This window comes from Quercus suber, unplaced genomic scaffold (genome assembly GCF_002906115.3).
Source record: "Quercus suber isolate HL8 unplaced genomic scaffold, Cork oak 2.0 scaffold_247, whole genome shotgun sequence".
Taxonomy (NCBI): Eukaryota; Viridiplantae; Streptophyta; class Magnoliopsida; order Fagales; family Fagaceae; genus Quercus; species Quercus suber.
In genome coordinates, this window is record NW_027069703.1 from 727,138 (window position 1) to 748,068 (window position 20,931).

Sequence of the window (20,931 nt, forward strand, 5' to 3'; positions counted from 1 at the left end):
TTGTATTCTTTAACACAACTCCAGCCACTTCTCATTTAGTCCTTTGTCTTTAATATTTTTGTCAAATTGTTCATCATGTCCTTTATTGTTGTTTAGTCCAGTAAAAAGACGCTTTTATCACATATGTGACTTGCATCTATATTAGAAAACCACAATGAAATAATTTAAGGACTAAATTTTGGGGTGCCAAATAAACATTACAAATTAATCTTCAACTACGATATTGTTGATAGCAAAAAATTTGTAATTTATGGACTGCATTGCAAATAATCACATAGTTTAAGGTGTAAATCTTTTTTCTTTAAGATAAAAGTTAAATCACAAGCTCTGTTGTAGATTTATATTAGGCAAAATGCTCAAACATAATATAACACGCAATAAAATTAAACATAAAATATAGTTGTTTCATATACATGATACATAGATTTATTTGGGGGAGGGGAGGGGGGGGGTAATACATCTAATATTCTTTCTTAAACATCATTTTCAGGCCAAAAAAAAAAAAAAATCATCCATGTTGTACCATGGCATACATAGGAGTAATATCTAATTGAAAAGATACGTTCCCATTTTATTGTTATTTCTACCAATAATACATTAATTGTTATTTCTCAAGCGCTAACCTTGAGAGTCCAAGCACCAACAGTAGAAATCAGGCCTTGAAATTTCCAATAGTTGTTCTGGGGTCATCTTTTCAAGTTCGCTTTGCCTCCATAATGCAAAATTGTTTTGATTTTGTGGATGGTCCCCTTTTTTGTGAACTTGGGATCTCATTCTTTTGTAAAGCCTCATTGATGCAACACAGTCCTCATAAGGGTCTTCACTGCCAGCTTGAATGTCATACCTAAATACTGAAGCTTCTTTACTTGCTCAAGGTATATATATTGAAAATGAATAACAAAGAATGAAAAAGAGAAAAAAAAAATAAAATAAAATAAAATCTCATGTTGGTTACTTACCCAAGATATGTTTTTGCTAAGTATTTAAGAGAGTTGCTGAGCTTGTTTGTTTGCATCAGTGGAGGATATTTTGCTGTATCCCTGTGGTCACATTTTTTTAATTGTACATCTCAAATGAAATACTCCTAGTATTTTAACATATATGGAGAGGATATATGATGTGCATGAAATATATATAATAAAGTATTCTCATATCTGCATATTTAGCATTACTTTCATATTATTTTGTGACAGATTATATTATTTTTTGTCTTATAGGTGATAAGGGAATTACATGCTAATAGGCTTTATTTGAGGTAGAATAATGGTCAATTAAGTCAAGCCAATTTGAGAGATCCAGCCCAAGCATGAAGTGAAGCAAGCAAAGATATAAGAAAAGGATAAAAGCAGGCTGGGCAAGTCCAACAAGGTGTGAAGGAAAGAAAAAGAAAAATAAGAAGAGTGGGACTAATGTTAATCTGACGTGGTGAAGAAAAGTAGAGAAAAAGAAAATTGAAGGCTTGTTTTCGTTATTGATATACAGATGAGCTTGACGCGGGCCACTTGATTTCTTCACCAAAACACATACCTGAGAGTTCTTGCAATGGCCACGTTGGGATTTTATTAATAAGGCTTTAGGTCAGCCGCATGTGATGGATTATAAAGGAGCAAATCAAGCAATGTTGAGAAGGCTAGTCCGAATTGTACCAGGAGTGGCTTCTCAATATTGCTTTAGGTTAGTTTGTTTGAGGACGGCTAGGGCTGAACGTAGAGCCGCGGCTACCTCTTTTTTTTTTTTTTTACATAACAGTTAGTTTTATTTATTTGTCTAATTTAATGCTTAGTATTTTATTTTTGTGTTTTATTTCAATTTCTATGAGTAGCTAGATTTTTAATTAAAGTTGATGATAAAATCTTGTTAAGGATTATCAATCTTATTTATGTGATTTGATCTTTCTCACAATGGTTGTTCTTTAATTGTTTAAATTATTCTTGCTTTATCTCAATTGACTAAGGTAGGATTCTAAATATGAGTTCAATCATGTTTCTCTCATGATTTAGGATTTATTTTAATTAATTGAATACTTGGTTTATTATTTTTTGATTTTAAAATTGGATATCTCTTGAGATTTGTTTGTCAATGGAATCAATTAACCGTGAACATCTTGTAATTGCGGTTCTTTTAATCCTAAGAATTGAACTACTTGAATCGCGATCCAAGTAGTGAGAAGAAGAAGAAGAAGGAGAAGAAATTGAAAATTCTGAGAGCATTGAACTACTTGAATCGCGATCCAACCTTACAATTCTGAGAACCATGGCCGGTTTTCATGGTTCCTTTTTGTTTCGGCCAATATTGGCCAAAATTGAAAATTCCACAAGCAACATTTTGTATTTTATTTTTATTTTTCAAATTTGGAATCAAATGATTTGTGAGAAGAAGAAGACGAAGGAGAAGAAGAAAGCACAAATCCAAGTTGAACGAACGAAGAACTTATCCCTCACAGTAAGTAGCCTTTATGTTGTGGGTCACTTGAACGCCCCTTCTTCTTTCTTCTTCTTTGTTTCATCCTCACCTCCACATTTCTCTATTGTTCTTCTCCAGTTCTTGGCTAATTTCTCTTTTGCTATTTTTGTTTCTTCAACTTTCTTTTGTATTGACTTTTAGAGTGTGTTTGGTAGAATGGATTTTAGGGAGGATGGGGGAAAAAAAAAAAAAGAGAAAAAAAAGGAGGGGAAATTTTTTGAAGGGTGTTTGGTTGGGAGGGAGGGAGGGAAAATGTGTGGTGGGGCCCAAATGTTTTCTCCTAGACCCACCAGAAAGTTTTCTCCCCTAAATGGGAGAAAACTGAGGGGAAGAAAATAATTTACCTAGGTTGAACATACTGCCCATGTGCTCAATGCACATATGTAATTATTTTTGCTAAAAAAATGTTACTTTTTTGTTTGCAAATACACAAGTTTTTTGCTAAAAAAATGTGTAGCTTTTTTATTTTATTTAATGAATATAATTGTACATTTATACAAACTTCACTTTTCCATCCTCTCATTTTTCTTTTCAACCAAACAAATAAGTTTTCTATCTCTTCATTTTTCCATTCTCGCAACCAAATACAAATAGGAGAAAACAAAATTTTTTCTATCTTCTCCTCATTTTCTATCCTTCCATGTTTCACTTCTCCAATCAAATAGACTATTAGTTTTATGAGCCCAAGCATGTGACAAGCATTTGAAATGAAAAAGGAGAGTTAGAAAATTGAAGGGTAGGAGTGGATAGTGTCAGAATATATTTCCTTTCAATTTTGAGCCCTTCCACCATGTGATAATGATATGTCTATATCATGTTCTCTCTTTTTCTTTTTGTTAGCGTGGTCTTCTTTCTTTTTTTTTTTTTTTTTTTCATTATTTTTGGCTTCATATTATAATTATAATATTCTAAAAAATGTAGTTGTCATTATTATTATTATTATTGGGTAGAAATTTGGGTTTGATATTAATATATTGGTTGAAATATCTTAATGAATTATATGGATTTTGACCAATAATATATTTAATAGGACGATTTTAGTTAATTTTTTATATACTAATTTAATATATTTCTTCATATTTTAATTTAATTATGACGTTATAATGGTCCATGGTATTTTTATAATCTTTTTTCTTTTAAAATATTTTTTTATCAGTTACTAGTATTTTTAGCTATGGAGTGTTTAGTCAAAGCTGAACTGTTGATGATACTATAGAACTATCAAAACTTTGTTACTTTCCCTGAAGAGCTTTAATTACCTCATCATTGTTGCTGGGTAACTTATTTGTAGGAGGCTAAGGTCACGATCCAAAATATGACCCACAAGAATACTGGCTTTTCCATCAGTAGGTCTAAGCTTCCGCATTGGCTCTCTATTGTAGAGGATGTCTTGAATCTTCCTCTGCGCTTGGCTCAGCGGCAAAGCCTCCCTTAAGTATTCTGCTCGAATGACCGTTGTTTGATACCTATAAGTTATTCAAAAAATGTAAATTATAGTGTTATATGTGTGTGTGTGTGTGTGTGTGAGACTGACCCAGATTTAACCATTGAGAATAATCCATAGCTAATCCAAAAAATGTGGACTACGGTTTTGTTTGTTGTTGGTAAATATATATATGGGTTGAAATCAGGAGAAGCTTGGTGGAGACGTATCCATATATACCTATAGTTTGTGGCTGGAGTCGGTGGCTTGACATAAGTATGGAAGATTATGCTTTCATATTCATCACTGAGGCAGACCCTTGCACAGAGATCTAGGGAGCCATCACTGCCACCGCCACCAACCATTTTGCAAGCGAGTGCAACTACTTGTGGCCCTCTTATTTGAACATTATCGATAGTCAAATTATCAAAAATGCTCAAGTTAGCCAATTGAGCAAGCACTCCCTAGAACAAACAAAAAGGACAAAAAGATTTATATTCAACTCGATCAGCATCAGAAATACTTGATCTTAGTGCTAGTTGAAAGATACAGTATTTACACTGGGAAGTTGGCAAATTTCTTGGTGCAACCTGAGTGCATCTGGGTTATTGAGGATAACTAGGCAGAATTTGCATCCTTGATTTCTGAAAATTCTTTTGCATTCTTCTTTTGGCAGTGGGCCTGTTAGGGGAGAGAAATTATCACAAGCTATCTTTAATGGAATCAAGCTGTTTGAAGTTTAAAAGAAAAATTGCAGATTACCAATAAGATGTTCCCTTAGAGATTCAAAAGATCTGCAATGTTTCTTGCAAATTCTGCATGTGGGTTCATGAACTGAATGATATGAGGTTCTCATGTGCTCCACCAAGTGCTCCATTTTGACGAATTGCTTAAAGCATGCAGCACACTTGTTCCTTGTTGTGATTATCCTTGTGTTTAAGTTAATACACTTTCAGCAACAGCATTTTAATTAGTAAAACAATAAATGAAGTTTAAGTAATTAATCAATCTACTCTACTTTTTTTTTTTGAGGGGAGTTAGTGAACAAGCATAAGTATATAAACGCATAGTTACGTTGGCCATTGTTTTATGCATTGCATGGAAAACATCATTTGTTGTATACTTCAAGAAATAAAACAAAAGGCAATTCTTTTTTTTTTGGTTTCGAATTGTTTGGGTTCTGCAGTAACTAGCTAGCTACTCTACACCAATTCCTATTCTCCATCATCAACAACCTATTCCACTAGACCCAACATATTTTGTTCACAGAGCCTAGTTTACAATATATTTTTAAAAACTTTATGCGGCAGTGTGAGGATGGCTATGTTGAGCCTCAAGAAGCAAATTTGAGTGAAGTCAAAAAGTATGAATGGCAGCCGTACAAAGAACGTACGTGATGACTTTCTATTTCTTCAGTAAGGAATTTCCGAAGCGATTTTCCCACATATTATTGATGCCTACAAAGCCAAAGATGCGCGGGAAATTTTGAAGAATAAATTTCTAGGCAACAAAGTTAATGAGCAATTGAGCATTGAACTTCAATCTCTCTAATGAGAATTGGAGAATGCCAAAATGAAGGAGATAGAAGATATGGGATATTATATTTCAAGAATTATGGAAGTTGTAAGTCAAATGTGTTCATATGATGACTATTACTAATCAACAGATTGTTGCGAAAGTTTGTTGCATCAAGGTATGTTTTCTCAACAGAAGTTTCTTGGAATTAGAACGAAAAGAAATTGCAGAGATTACCTCTAATTTCTAAAGCAGATCAAGAAGATGCATATATAACACCAATCAAGAGAAGAATATGAAAGAAATTTCACTGTTGCAATCACTTAAAGAGTAGAACCATCATTCCCCCGGGTCATCTTCATTAGAGCTCCTCCAAGAAGATGCATAACACCAATCAAGAGAAGACAATGAAAGAATTTTCGTTGTTGCAATCACCTTAAAGAAGAGAACCATCATCCCCCCAGGTCATCTTCATTAGAGCTCTTCCAAGAAAGTTTAGAAGCTTTTGAGACATCTATGAATGTAAAAATTTTCAGTTATTGAACCAGATGATTTTGAAGAAGCAAGATGTTTAGGGTGAAAGCCATGAAAGAGGAAATGAAAATGATCGATAATAATAAAACACAAAAGTTAGTTGACAAGCCTCATGATAGATGTTAAGGACATATTTTTATGTAATTGGCATATCATTTGACAAAATGCACTTTACTTATATTTGGGTAAATTTAAGAAGGTTCAAAATGATCATTACAAGTAGTTAAATTGAAGACATGAAGATTACTTAATAACTGTTCAAGAAAAGTGCAATCTACAGGTCTCGATACCTCTTCGACAAAAGCTTGATTTGTCAAGGTTCGTTAACGATCGACACATGTTTCGATCTATCGAGCTTACGAGATTTAGACTATGACCAACAACATTTTTATTTTAAAAGGCTATTTGTTTTTGGGTCTGTATAATCATTATAGAACTAGGAAAACCCAAGGTTTGTGGGTTTGTATAATCCTTATTGGACTAGGAAAGTCTAAGGTTTGTATAAACTTATTTGTAATAGGAGAGCCCATTAGACTCCTATTTAAAGGAGGTGAAAAAAAAAAAAATCTAACTCTAGAGAGTTTCATAAGGTTTTCTTTTTGAAACTCTACCCTCTTCCTATAGAAGAAAAAGTTCTTACTACGTTTCGTGCATGCTTTTGGGTTCTGTAATAAAGTAAAGTCTCTTGTACTAACATTGAAGATCTTATTGGTGTTTTATGTGAAATTGCTGCAAATCAACTACATTAAAGGGTTGTTATAGAGTTAGTCACATATTGTGATCCGTGCATCATTGGTTAGTCACGTATTGGGATTCATGTATTGAACGAAGAGATTTCCGCTACATCACAAGTTCAATTGGGTATTGGGTTAAGGGTTCAGCTGTAGGTTGGTATTAGGTATTGAGATTTCTTTTACTTGTAATCGCTTGTTTTGATAATAGTGGATTCTCGGAAGTGGTGACTTTAAATTCACCCGGTAGGGTTTTGCCTCTATAATTTTTCCCATTCATAAACAAATCACCTGTGTCAAATTTATTTTCCACTGCATTTAACTTAGTTGGTGATTTGTTTATGCTACCATACTTATTGCATGTAATTGAATCTTATTAATTCACTTGGCTAATTAATTGATTAATTTACTAAAGGGGTCAATACATTCTTGGCCTATCAAGTGGTATCAGAGTGGACACACTTTGATTAGGTTTTAATCTTTACTGTGTGATCCATTGGCCCTCGTTGTCATGAAAACTCTTGATTGTTTTAATTTGCATGATCTTGTGTTGAATGATGATGATGGTATTCAAGATGCCTATTATAAACTTTATAATTTTTGTATGAGATCTTTTAAAAGTTCTACAAAATTAAAAGCTAAATTTAAAAAGGTCGAGCTTGAAAAAGATGATTTGATTGCAAAATTGGATGGAGCCAATAATTTGAATGAGAATTTTAAAAATCAAATTTCATCACAAGGGGACAAAATTAAGAGTTTGGAAGAGCAACTAGTTGAATTTAAAACTGAAGTTGAAAAATTAACTAGTGTTAAACTTGTTGTAGAACTTAACTTAAAAGAAAAAGATTTTTATATTCCTCCATTTAAAAGGAATAATGAAAAGTTGAAGGCTAATATTATTAGGATAGACAAAGGTAAAAATTCTGGTGTTAACGTTGAAGTTTCTAAACCTATGTCTAAAACTCCTCTCAGAAATAATAAAATCATTGTCATGTTGTTGGTTATATTAGGCCAAATTGTCCTAAAGTAAGATCTTTGTCAACCTTTAAGGTTAGACCTCCTTCTAAGAAGCATAGTAACTCGAAAACTACTTATATTTGTCATCATTGTGGTGTTTTTGGTCACTCATCCTAATTGTTTATAATTGTTTCCTCATAAACGAGTGTCAAATAGGCCTCATCCTTTGTCTAAAGGCTTTGTACCTATTCCTGGTGAGTTATTAAAAGTTTTGAGCTTTTTAACTCAATTTTAGGGGAATTCTAATTCCTCTATGTCCTTTAGTAGTTATACTAGGACACGTGTCTTTTCATCTTTATGACTAAAAACTCATGCGGTGTGGGTAATAAAGGATTCTAAGACTTAATTGTCTTTCTGTTTGTCCTCTACTTTAATTCTTTCTATCTAAAGTAGGACTACTCTTACTTGATTTCTTATCTGCCTTATGCTTTCATGCACATGCATCTTGTTTTATGTTTTCCTTTTAAGTTTGTTTAATATGTTTTTGTTTGTTTGACTTCAATTTTGCTTTATTTTTTTCCATAAAAATTTAAAAAAAAAATGAAAAATCAGAAAAATACAAAAAAAGTGTGTGTTTTGTGTATATTGGTATTTGTGTACCTTGGATGGCCATTGTGATAAGCCAAAAACAAATTGACCCATTGTGATAAATTAACCAATTAATTTAGTCAAGTGAATTAATTAAGTTAATTAACATGCAAAGCACGTGGTAGTACAAACAAATCACAAATTATTCTTAGTGCAGTGGAAAATAAATTTGACACGGTGATTTGTTTACGAATGGGGAAAACCTATACGACAGAAACCCCACCAGGTGATTTTCAGGTCACCACTCCCAAAATTTCACTACAATCGGTTACAAGTAATGGAATCCCAGTACCTTATACCAAAATACAGTTGAATCCTTACCCCAATACCCAATTGGACTTGTTCTGTAGTGACAATTTCTCCTTTTGATGCATGGTTCCCAAGTACATGACTAACCAATTACGCGGATCTCAGTATGCGACTTCAATCACCAATTAGAGAAAGTTGTTGGCTGTAAAGTTCTTCAATTCATCCTAACGATAAAGATCAAGAAGATGCTAGGTCACAAAACCCAAAGATGCACATACACAGCAACTTCTTCAAGAATGATGAACTAGGGCAAAATTTTGTCTCCTGTCACAATTTGCTTGAATAGAATTTGCTTAATACTTATGCAACTTGTGTACTCTTTGACGGCCCTTAAAATAATCATTTTATATGTCTAGGGTTAGGAGAAAAGAAGGCCCAAATACACATTCACGAATTCCAATAAAATCAGATTAGAATTCTGAATTTCATAAACCTCGACAGATTGGAGGTGTCGAGCAGCTGTCGAGTAGGTGTCGAGCACACGGGTTGAATAGCTTTCTAAACCTTGACACATTCTAGCTGTTGAGTTTTAATAAACTTACACTTCTCAGCTTGTTTCTGGGATAGACTTGATGACTTCAACACTTGATCTTGAAACCTTATTTCTTAAAGTATTAAAAATACCTAGAACTACCCAATTACAAGTAAAGTGCATTTTGTTAAAAGATTAGCCAATTGCATAAAAGAATGACATATGTTCTTATAAAGTGAACCACATATGTCCTAACACATTGAAACAAAGTTTTCTAAACTTTGTATATTTTGTAACTTAGATGAGCATCTCAATGTATAACTAAGCAAGTAAATTTTGTGGCTTGTGTTTGTAATGAGTACGATTAAGTAATCTCTTGTACTTAACACTCATATTACTCTTTTTGATGGGAAGGACTAAAAAATCCTAAGAGAAATGTATAAATAACCATCTCACCACTAAAGCCTGCTAATCATGTATAACATCTGTGTGCTTTGGTATAGCAAAATTGTGATGTTTGTGACCTAACATAATTGGGTATTTCTTCTCTCTTTCTCTCTCTTTTTCTCTCATATGCTCATGCATAATATGCTTAAAAAGAAAAAAATATGCAAAGAATATAAAAATAAAAAGAATCAAAATGTTTTTAAATATGGTTGCAAGTATGTTTCTAGGAGATGTGGGAGTTATAGGATGTATTTCGAAGGTGATAGCTCCCGTCAAGCAGTTATAATTGTGTGTGAGTTAAAATTGACTTTCTCATATCTTAAATCGTCATAATTTCATACACTTATGCACTTTTGCGATGTCTTCACACACAACATACATATTCTTTGCTACTTTTGATAAATTGCAGGTACAATGTGATTTGGCTATCATAAGGAATACATGTGTTAATGTATGCTTACTAAACTGTCTTAACTTGTTTTTGAAATATAAAATTGGTTAGGCTTGTTCAGTGCGTGTGTGTGTGTTTTGGATCATGAATGCTTTGCATTTTCTTGTTGAGAGATATTTTTGAGAGTTTAAAATGTTGATTGGATTTATGTTTGAGTAGCTTGCTTGTTTGCATTCATCTCTTTGTGTTTTTCATTTCTTTGAAAAACTCTTTTTCTTTAAGCTCGACAGCTTCTCGACAGATTCGCATCTATCGAGCCCCTTTGTCTTCTTTTCTAGATAGATCTTATTGCATACTTGATCCATCGAGCTTTCTGGACTGTGTCTTAATAGCTTCTCGATAGCTTCTTCAATTCATCTAGAAAACTTCTGTCTGGCCGATAGATTCTCTACAAATTCTTGATCCATCAAGGTTTTTGGACTTCTTCTCGACACATCCTTGATAGATACTTCAATCTATCGAAATCCTTTTGTTGTCGATACCTATCTCTTCTTTCTCTCTTCTTTCATGCATTTCATGCATTTAGACCTAGGTTTTCATTCTTTTTAGGGATTTTTTTTTTTTTTTTTTTGTGTCTTGCTAAAATTTTAGGGATGGGTGCTGTTTATTTGATTTTATATGCTTAAGAATTGCATTCTATGGTCGTTATAACATTGCCATGCATTGTTCTATCTTTTCTTTCTTTCTTGAACCTCTTCTTACTGTGCTTCTGTTTTCTTTTTCTTGTAGGTCTATGGTTCCTTGCTTTCCTTGTTCCTTTTGTGTCTATTTTTTTTTGTCTTCAGTCAAGTCTTTTGACTTTTATGCCCTTTGACAATCGTGTCAAAAAGGGGGAGAAATTTGAGAATTGAATGTCATTCCCCGAGGGAGTAATAGACTTAGGGGGAGAACTTATGTTAAAAGGAAGAAAGTTTTTGATGTAACTAACTTAGGGGGAGAGTTAGTTTGATACACTTTGATATTGATATATTTGTTGTGTTGTGTATCTTTTGGTTTTGTAACTATTTACATACATCATGTGTTGTTTCTATATTTGATGATGATGTATGTGTTTCACTTATTATCTCACATGTGTTGTTTCTTTTCGCTATTTATACACATGTTTCTTGTTTATTTAACTAGTCATTATTTTTCACATGGTACCTTGATGTGTTTTGTTTAGTGCCTTTCAGGAAAGACAAGTTAAAGCCAAATCAAGATTTCGAACCTTCTTATTGCAGCGACTTCCAAGGTTCAGATCTTTTAGACTACGCTTATTTATTTTGTAATTTTGAGTAGAATGTATTCTAGGACGTTCAATGTACTGTTGTGATTTTGTCATAGATTGCCAAAGGGGGAGATTGTTAAGGACATATCTTTTGACAAAATGCACTTTACTTGTATTTGAGTAAATCTAAGAAGGTTCAAGATAATTATTACAAGTGGTTAAATTGAAGACATGAAGATTACTCAAGAACTACTTAAGAAAAGTGCAATCTGCTGGTCTCGATACCTCCTCAATAGAAGCTCGATCTATCGAGATTCATTAAAGCTCTACACATGTATCGATCTATCGAACTTAAGAGATTTCAGACTATAGCCGGCAACGTTTTTATTCTAAAAGACTATTTGTTTATAAGTTTGTATAATCCTTATAGGACTAAGAAAACCCAAGATTTGTGGGTTTGTATAATCCTTATTGGACTAGGAAAGCCCAAGATTTTTGTAAACCTATTTATAATAGGAGAGCCCATTAAGCTCCTATTTAAAGGAGGTGGAAAAAGAAAAACCTAACCCTAGAGAGGTTCATAAGGTTTTCTTTTTGAAACCCTAGCCTCCTCTTATAGAAGAAAGAGTTCTTGTTGCATTTCTTGTACGGCTTTTGGTGTTGTAACCAAGTAAAGTCTCTTGCACCAATATTGAAAATTTTATTGGTGTTTCTATGTGAACCTACTACAAATCAACTACAACAATCAAAGGGTTGTTACGGAGTTAGTCACGTACTGGGATTCCTGCATTGAACAGAGAGATTGCCGCTACATCACAAGATCAATTAGGTATTGGGATAAGGGTTCAACTGTAGGTTGGTATTAGGTACTGGGAATCCTTTTACTTGTAACCACTTGTTTTGATAATAGTGGATTCTCGGGAGTAGTGATCTTATATTCACCTAGAAGGGTTTTGCTTCGGTGGTTTCCCCATTCATAAACAAATCACCTGTGTCAAATTTATTTTTCGCTGCATTTAACTTAGTTGGTGATTTGTTTGTACTACCACGCTTATTGCATGTAATTGAATCTAATTAATTCACTGACTAATTAATTGATTAATTTACCAAAGGGATCAGTACATTCTCAGCCTATCAATAGAGACATCATTGGAGTACATTGGATTTACAAAGCATAGCTCAACCTTGATGCATGGATCCATGCATGCAGAAGCACAAGGCAAGATTCACTTTCACTATACATGCACTTGTTGCTTTAATTGGCTGCACAAAAGAATTGATTCTTTTTACATAAAAGTGAAAGTGAGGTTGCATTGTATGTGAAGACTAGAGGTACTTCAAGTTTCTTATTTTGGTGCAGAGTGATGACACTTTTTGGGCAAATTCCTTTGTTTGGTCCTTGCTCGAATTAGCGTTTTGTGGGCACTTTAACATAAAAAGAAATGCTTGGATTTTGGCAGTAAATGCATTAAGGGGGAATGTTGAAGTTAATATATATATATATATATTTTTTTTTTTTGATACAAGATAGAATTTCTACTCTAGTATAATCTAAGTGTATATGTGTATGAAACTTCCTCTTGGAGACTTGAACCTCGGCCTTTGCCTTCTACACCCCACAAGCATTTATACTTGTGGAGTGACCATCACACCAAAGGTATGCGGTGGTGAAATGAAGTTAGTAAAGTAATAAATGAAGTTTAAGTAACTATTTAATTAACTCTACTTTATTGTTGCGAACAAGCACCAGTATAAAAAATGCATAGTTGGCCATTGTTTTTGCATGGAAGACAAAGATTTATAGCTAGTTTTCTTCAAGAAATAAAACTAAAAACGTTTTTCTTCCTAAGTGCTTGAGCTCTGTTGTAGCTACTCACAACAATTCTTTTCTCCATCCTCATCAAATTGCTATTTCACTAAATCCCAAAATTTGCGTCAATAATCATCATGTATTTAAAAGATTTATATTTGAGTTACATCTTAATCCATGGTTTTAAAACCCTAATTTTTAAAAGTAGCTAAAAAAGAAGAGGTTTAAAGTTTTAAGGTCGGTAACTAAAACAAACATTGACTAAAAAAATTTAAAGAAATTTAAACAACATTCAAGTGTGAATTTACAATTTTATAAAGAAAACACAAAATAATATATAATAAATCAATAAATAATATCTAATTTATTAAAAAACATAAACAAGCACAAATAAAAACCTAGGATAGAGTTATCCAATTCTCCAATTAATTTCATCAAACTTGTAACCAAATACACCAATCTCTGTAATCAAACTAGTCAATATTTGTAGCTAAACACTAGTCCAACTCTACTATATTCCCCTCTATTTTTCCCTTCCATTGAAACTTGCCCTTAGACATGGTCATCTAGCAACATGCTTAGAATGATCAATAAAATTAATGATAGTTGGAACCATAGTTGTCAAAACATGAATCGTATCGTGAATTGATTTTTTATTTTTATTTTTTTGTATCGTGTATTATATCATATCATGTATTTTAAGAACATAAATACCTAATAAAACCTAAAAAAAAAAATTATAGGTATGCATATATAAAAGGTATATTCATTATAAATTTGAAATATATTCAAATAATAACTAATTTAATCATCACTTATATAATAAGATTTAAAAAAGTTTACTAAATAAATCAAATGAACATATATTTATAATATATGCATTCAAATTGATTAAACTCTCATAAAAAAAATTAAAAAAAATGACTAACTCAAAAGTAATAATACATGACAGATGAGCCAAAATAATAATTTCTATTCATGATACTCATCATAATGCTTAATCAACTCCGTTGAAGTCAATATTATCATTGTAGGGACTCAGTTTGGATTGACCCTGAGTTTTGCTGGGTTTTCAGCCCAACAAACCCAAACAATAAATTTATAGAGAGTGGGTTAAAGGTTTAGGTGCTGGCCGTCGATCACCATGCATGAACTTTCTTTATAAAAAATACTAAGAGTTTCTTTACAAATGGGGGGATGCTCCTCGGCCCATGGCTGAGGAGACCCTTTTCTTCTTTCTTTTTCCCCCCCCCCCTTTCTTTCTTTACTTGCTTTTCTTATATAGTTTCCATCTGCCTATCTCCTTATTCCATCTGCTGATCATCCATTTGCCTTTCTTCTGGCCGTCCGTCCCATCAGAGGCCTTATCAGTACTCAAGTGGTTCACTCTGATCAACGTTGCCCTGCCAAGGGGTTATATCCCCATTAATGCGGCCAGAGGGGTTAGGTGAATGCATTAAGTGCGAATGTGACAGCTTGCTCTGAGCTTGTCCCCTCCCGAAAGTTATCCTTAGAATGCCGAGGACGAACAGGTCCTCGGCGTGGGTCACAACAGAGGTTTTGCCTGACTTAGCCTTGACTGGTCAGTCCTCCTCGGCGCTGTCCTTGGGCCTACTATCCGATGGGCCGAGGCTATCAGGCCCACGGGCCCCACAATAGCCCCTCAAAACCCTGCTGCACCTTCCCTCGGGCGGGGAGGAGGGTTTTGACACCTGTGGGCTCTCTAGACGAGTCGCCTCACTTCGATTCGTGTTGATGCTGGCGGCTTTTTGACTGCCCAATGCGCGTTTGCAGCGTTTCAAGACTTAATGGGTGCCCACATTAAATTCTGGCGGCACCACGTTTCCCACTTTCAACGGCATGATCTTTTGCCTTTATGAGCAAGCGATTACATTTGGGGAACTTAAGGGGGAGTATAAATACCTGTTTGAATCGCCTGGTTTCATCATTTTCGCGCTTACAATTATTGATGCATATGATTTGAATCTGGTTGGACTTGTACACTATCTGAAGAGTATCGTCATACTTCTGTAAGTCTTCTTTTTCTAGCGGCCCTGAATTTCCTTGATTTTACTCCTTCTTTTCTTCTTTTAGAACTTTTAGTTGTCTTTGGGGAATGGGTAAGTTTAAGAAGTTGGTCGAGTCCGACGAGATGATGAACAAATTCATTGTCGACTATGGAATACCCAATAATGTGAGTTTGAAGTACTGTGAAGAAGGGGAGTGGTACCTTAAGAGGAGAGAGGGTGAAGTTGTGATCCCAATATTCGCTTTTGTAGAGGGAGGGATGAGAATCCCTATGAGGTCGGTGACCCTCAATTATCTTAGGCATTTCCGCCTGTCTCCTACCCAGTGTGCCGCGAATGTGTTTAGGATATTAAGGTGCGTAGATATCTTGAATGAGAAAATGGGGCTGAGACTAACTCACCATGATGTGAACTGGTGCTATAACCTTCATCACCTGAGGGGTAAGACGTATTATATGAAGACAAGGGACGATAGGATTTGTCTCATCCAGTGTCTTCCTGATTCCAATAGGGGGTTAACTCAAGATTTTCTTATAGTGTTAGGAGAGTGGCACAACGGCTTTCATTGCCCAACAGTAGAGGGGGAGCCAGGTAGGACATCCAAAGTAGGAGATAATTTAGGTTTCAGTATTCTCAAGTTTTATACCTGTATATTCGATTTGGTTGACTAACCATAAGAGTTTCACTTTTCTTGCCACAGATCCGCACGCCTTTGCACGTCATTTCTATCTGGTTAACAAAGCGGATTTGGAGACCGTTCTTAGGTCGGACCTTTTCCTAAACGAAACCGATAACTAGGTCCGAGCTGCTCATCACATCCTCGAATGCGACCCAGCTCAGAAATCATTCCCAGTCCCGAAGCACGTAATTAGAGCTCGTGACCCTCGGCTTACGCAGATCACCGTGGTGGAAGACGGTTTTGCATTTACTGAGGGGTCTTATATACCCGAAGACATTCCGTTAGCAGGTCCCTCCTCATCCCAGCAAGTAACGGTGGCCGAGAAAGGACTATCTATGAAGGCAAGGGAGGTAGTTGAACTGAGTTCCTCCAAGGACGAATATAGTGTATTTGACCTAGCTGATCAGTCCGAGGATCCCCCTGGTGATCTAGGAGACCCTCATTTGTCTGAAGCCGATCTCCAGTCCTTAAGAGTTGGTACTCAAGCTGAGATGGGTCTAAAAAGAAAGCCCCAAACCAATCTTCTTGACTTACTCGAAGGCGGTTCAAAGAAGGGTGGACCAGAAGAGTCGCAGCCCCAGCCTCCAGCACCTCCGCCCCAGATTCTAACTGTGCAAACTAGGTCGTCTTCTGCTCCCACAGTAATGGACCCTCCTACCGAGTCTCATGACCCGAAAAAGAAAAGACTTTCCAAGGGTAAGGAGCCAATGGATGGGAGCAAATCCCATTCCCCGCCCGAGGAGGGTAGGTTTCGCAGGCCTCCGAAGCAACTGAAACTCGGTGACCAACGGAAGGGTAAGAAGGCCACCCAGCAGTCCGAGGCTCAAGCCTGGCTGCCCGCTGCCATGTTCCATGATCAGCCCCTGATGGATAACGCTTCGATGCGAGAATCCTAAGGAAACGAGGGGGCTCTCGTAGCCGAGGCCCTGGAGAAGTCTCTTCTTCTTCCCACTGACATGGCCGAGTTAGAAAAAATGAGTGGGGTAGAGGTTGTCATCGACCTTAAGAAATATCTAAGCATGGTGGGTCCTTTAGCACCTATTTACTTTATTCAAAGTTTGCCACTTAGTATCTTTCTTTCTCTTTACGAAGCTACTTGTTTTTTATTGGCAGGCTATCCAGGCCCTTTTCAGGTTAGGCGAGGAGGTCGATGACCATAGCAGTGCCTTAGCGCAAGAGCGTGACAAGTTCTTGGAGGCTGCCAATACTCTTAAGAGATCTGAGGCTGACCTGAAAAAGGCGACCGATGATCTGACAGAAATGACGAAGGCCAGGGATACTGCTGTCTCTGACCTAGCCGTGGCCAGGAAGCAGGCTGAGGATTAAGCTAATCGCTTGCAAGATGTTGAGGGTCAATTACAAACTGCCAAGGAGAGCATTGCCTATATGAAGGAAAATTTGACCAAGGCAATCCATGAAAAAGGTGTTGCCGAGTATGCCAGGGACGAGGCTGTGAGAGCCAAAGACGAGGCGGTATTTGCGAAAATAGACGCTGAGCGCTCTGTGGAAAAGGCAGAGGAGGATGCTTTCGCAGATGGGGTGGCTAAGACTGAAGCCACTCTTCGGGCTCAAGTTCCTGCAGTGTGCAGGCATTATTGTTCTCAAACCTGGCATGAAGCCCTCAACCAAGCAGGGGTTGATATTTCATCTGATCTTAGAAGGGAGGACAGGGTATATTACCCTATTGCCATTCGCGAGGTTGCATCCGCTGCTCCTGAGGAGGGATCCTCATTACCACCGGTTGAAAGTCATGATAAGACCGCTGAGGATGCACCGTTAACTGATCAACCATCCGAGGAGGTTGAGCCCCAAAGAGCGTTGGGGGACGTTGTAACCGAGGGTCAGGAAATACCTTAAGACGTGGCAAGTCCTCCGGCGGACCTTTCGAAACCAAGCCCTTAGGCCTTGGCCAAAGCTTTTTGATTTACTTACTGACTTAATTTGCCTACCGAGTTGAGGAGACTAGCATACGACATAGGATAACTTTGTTTATTTTCTCTTTGATCTTCTTTTTCTATCTCATTTTGTTTCTTGCCTCAGTGGCGTTGTAAGGGAGTTGTATACTTTCCGTTTGAACTGAATACATAATACTTTGCTTCCATCTGATGATATTTTCCTTTGTTTGCTTTACTATTGTATTCTGCTCAATATTCGTATTCTATTCTGGAGTTAGCCTCATGAAGCCATCTGTTATCCTTCAAATGTAAATCTAAGGATCGTTTTATAGCTTGACTCTAAGTAACGCTTTGGTTTTTCTCGAGATATTTTCTTTATGGGTTCGAGTCCGAGGACCATACAATACCCTAGTTCTGTTTAGTACTCAGATGTAATAGTGTGTGTGGTTTTACCATAGGTTTGGGTCCGAGGACCATGCAATACCTTGGTTCTGTCTACCACTTCTATTTTTCTGTAAGCGGAGGTTTGTCCTCAGACCGCTTTACTAGAGATGATTCCTCCTTGGGTCAGATTATGATCTTTACACGTGGCATTGATCTCGCCTCCAGCTCGAGGCCCCATTTTTTTCATTTATGAAGCGTCCTTTGTCTGTTCGTGTTCCGCGTTGGACGCCTCGGTGCGCGAAACGCGCTTTCATTAATGTCCTCATGAATTAACACAAGTCCAACGGTCTACGGCCTCCTTGAAAATTGATGGCTTTATTATTATCTCAACTGATAATTCTCTTTTCGAGCTCTGCATGACTTAATTCTTACCAACCCCCAACCCCTATATAAAGTGGGGAGATGGTTTCTCCACAACCCATGGACCTCTTAACACAAACAGAACAAAACACATTCCTCCAACTCCCCAAGCGCTTTTAACAACCCCGCCGGAATTGTTACCAGGATTGACAAAAACTGGTATGGCCGCAGCCCCCACTGGGCTTTCGGTGCGACAGAGTCTAGGCGTAACCCTGATGGTGCCCTTCGAGGTGTCCCAGAAGGGTGTTGTTAGAGAACCTAACGTCTTTCCTCGGAGCACACCCCCGACGAGGAAGATGTGCGAATTCACCTCATGGGCGGTGCTCGAGTGTTGCCGTCTCCAACTGCCAACACTCGAGAGGATTGGAGAGAATCGAGGGAATATCATGGGGGAAGGTATCCCGGAGCCCCTGCATCTGCTCCTCTCTTTGTTCCAGCTCCGCCCGGCCGAGAAGGGAGTTGTTGGTGGCCCGGAAGCATGATTGCCCTTCCCCTTCTCCGCCTCCTGTCAAGCTCTCCCATTCTCTTTATACCAATAAAGGGACGACTTGACACTTCCCACCGACTAGTTTTTTCTTAGGGCGGCTCCACCTGGGCCTCTGATAGTAGGAATAGCTGGTGGTATTAGCTTGTAAATTTGTATGTAAAACACACCTGCCTGAGCCTCTGATTGTAACTTGTACTTTTTCTATTCATGAAATAATAAAATCAAGATCTTTCTTTTCCTTTTTCTCTTTTTTTTTTCTATTGTCAAATCTTATATATATATTTTTTTGTTGTTGTTGTTTTTTTTTTTTTTTTTTCAACCTACTGCAAAACGAATACTCGGAACACTCGCCTGGTGCGCCGGCCAACACCCTAATCCTTCCCACAGACGGCGCCAATTGTAGGGACTCAGTTTGGATTGACCCTGAGTTTTGCTGGGTTTTCAGCCCAACAAGCCCAAACAATAAATTTATAGAGAGTGGGTTAAAGGTTTAAGTGCTGGTCGTCGATCACCATGCATGAACTTTCTTTATAAAAAATACTAAGAGTTTCTTTACAAATGGGGGGATGCTCCTCGGCCCATGGCTGAGGAGACCCTTTTCTTCTTTCTTTTTCCCCCCCCCCCCTTTCTTTCTTTACTTGCTTTTCTTATATAGTTTCCATCTGCTTATCTCCTTATTCCATCTGTTGATCATCCATTTGCCTTTCTTCTGGCCGTCCATCCCATCAGAGGCCTTATCAATACTCAAGTGGTTCACTCTGATCAACGTTGCCCTGCCAAGGGGTTATATCCCCATTAATGCGGCCAGAGGGGTTAGGTGAATACATTAAGTGCGAATGTGACAGCTTGCTCTGAGCTTGTCCCCTCCCGAAAGTTATCCTTAGAATGCTGAGGACGAACAGGTCCTCGGCGTGGGTCACAACAGAGGTTTTGCCTGACTTAACCTTGGCTGGTCAGTCCTCCTCGGCGCTGTCCTTGGGCCTACTATCCGATGGGCCGAGGCTATCAGGCCCACGGGCCCCACAATCGTCATTTTGAAAAACTATTTATTTATTGACATTTTCTTCTTCTTCATCAATATTTACTATCTCTTTTTGTTATTTTATTTTAATAATTTTTTATGTAGATTTCTTCTTGGTGTTCTAGTTTCTTGTAAGACTTATAACAATACTAGCAAAGATAAAATAACTATATTGTCATTTGATACCTTTGATTGTAACAATATATATATATATATATAAAATTATATTATAATTTTTTTCTTTATGCATAGTAAAGTGTTAAGTGTGTACTCCAAAGTTCGTTGGGAAAAAAATATAAAAACTTATAGGCATATATTTTATTAGGCTCAATTAAGTAGCTTAATAATTTTTCATTAAAACAAATCAAAAAATTTGTTGGACTGGTCAATTGGACTGTGATTTGAATGATTTCTAGCTTATTTATTTATTTATTGGGTTTATATAGGTTTTAACATCTAGACAGGTGGTCAATTCACATTTAATCTACTCAGATCGACCTATTCTATCCACTAAGTGTAACTTTAAATAATGTTACACTACCTAATAACTATTTATTAAATTTCTATTTTGGAAATATCAGCGTTGAGTTACGTGTTCTTAATATGCAGTCAAATTTTATGCCAATCAAATGTTATTTATCATTTGATCAATAATTTTATATTTTGTGCATAATTTTAAATTACAAGAACTTGAAAATTTGATTGATGACATAGTTAATGAGATCAATAATTATTTCATCTATAAAGTTTTAAATTCAAGGTCTTGTATTTTAAAGTTATACATAAAAGAAGACTTTATGGATTGAATGGCAAATAATTTTTTACTAGAACAAAGTTTAGTATGCATGGTAAAAACATAGAAAACATATAATTTAACAATGAGATTTTCAAAATATTAGTTCAATAAAAAGTTATTAAAATATTTAAAATTAGTTAAAGTTAAACAAATTATTTTATCATTCTTTTTTAATGAAAGAGAGGGGGGACCCGAAATTAAAAAAAAAAAAAAAAAAAAACCTTGTAATATACATACTTATACCCCCCCCCCCCC

General features: G+C 36.3%; 1 protein-coding gene across 1 annotated transcript; it reads right to left on the reverse strand.

Moving 5' to 3' along the window:
- Positions 1-618: 618 nt before the first annotated feature.
- On the reverse strand, positions 619-15,717 carry LOC111996852 (uncharacterized). Its single transcript, XM_065780815.1, has 8 exons — positions 15,641-15,717; positions 15,396-15,492; positions 4,649-4,835; positions 4,437-4,567; positions 4,127-4,350; positions 3,723-3,929; positions 960-1,040; positions 619-844 (listed from the first exon to the last, which is right to left on the reverse strand). The coding sequence occupies exons 1-8, from the start codon at positions 15,715-15,717 to the stop codon at positions 619-621; spliced, it is 1,230 nt and encodes a 409-aa protein (XP_065636887.1).
- Between the last annotated feature and the right edge of the window lie 5,214 nt (positions 15,718-20,931).

What these genes read in the sequence shown, in the direction of transcription:
- LOC111996852 (XM_065780815.1), bottom strand. Translation starts at nt 15,717, where the DNA reads ATGACGTGCAAAGGCGTGCGGATCTGTGGCAAGAAAAGTGAAACTCTT. An exon ending in AACTTCCCAGTGTAAATACT is followed by an intron (nt 4,351 to 4,436) that starts GTATCTTTCAAC and finishes TGTTTGTTCTAG; the next exon opens with GGAGTGCTTGCTCAATTGGC. An exon ending in TACCCAGCAACAATGATGAG is followed by an intron (nt 1,041 to 3,722) that starts GTAATTAAAGCT and finishes ATGTGACCACAG; the next exon opens with GGATACAGCAAAATATCCTC.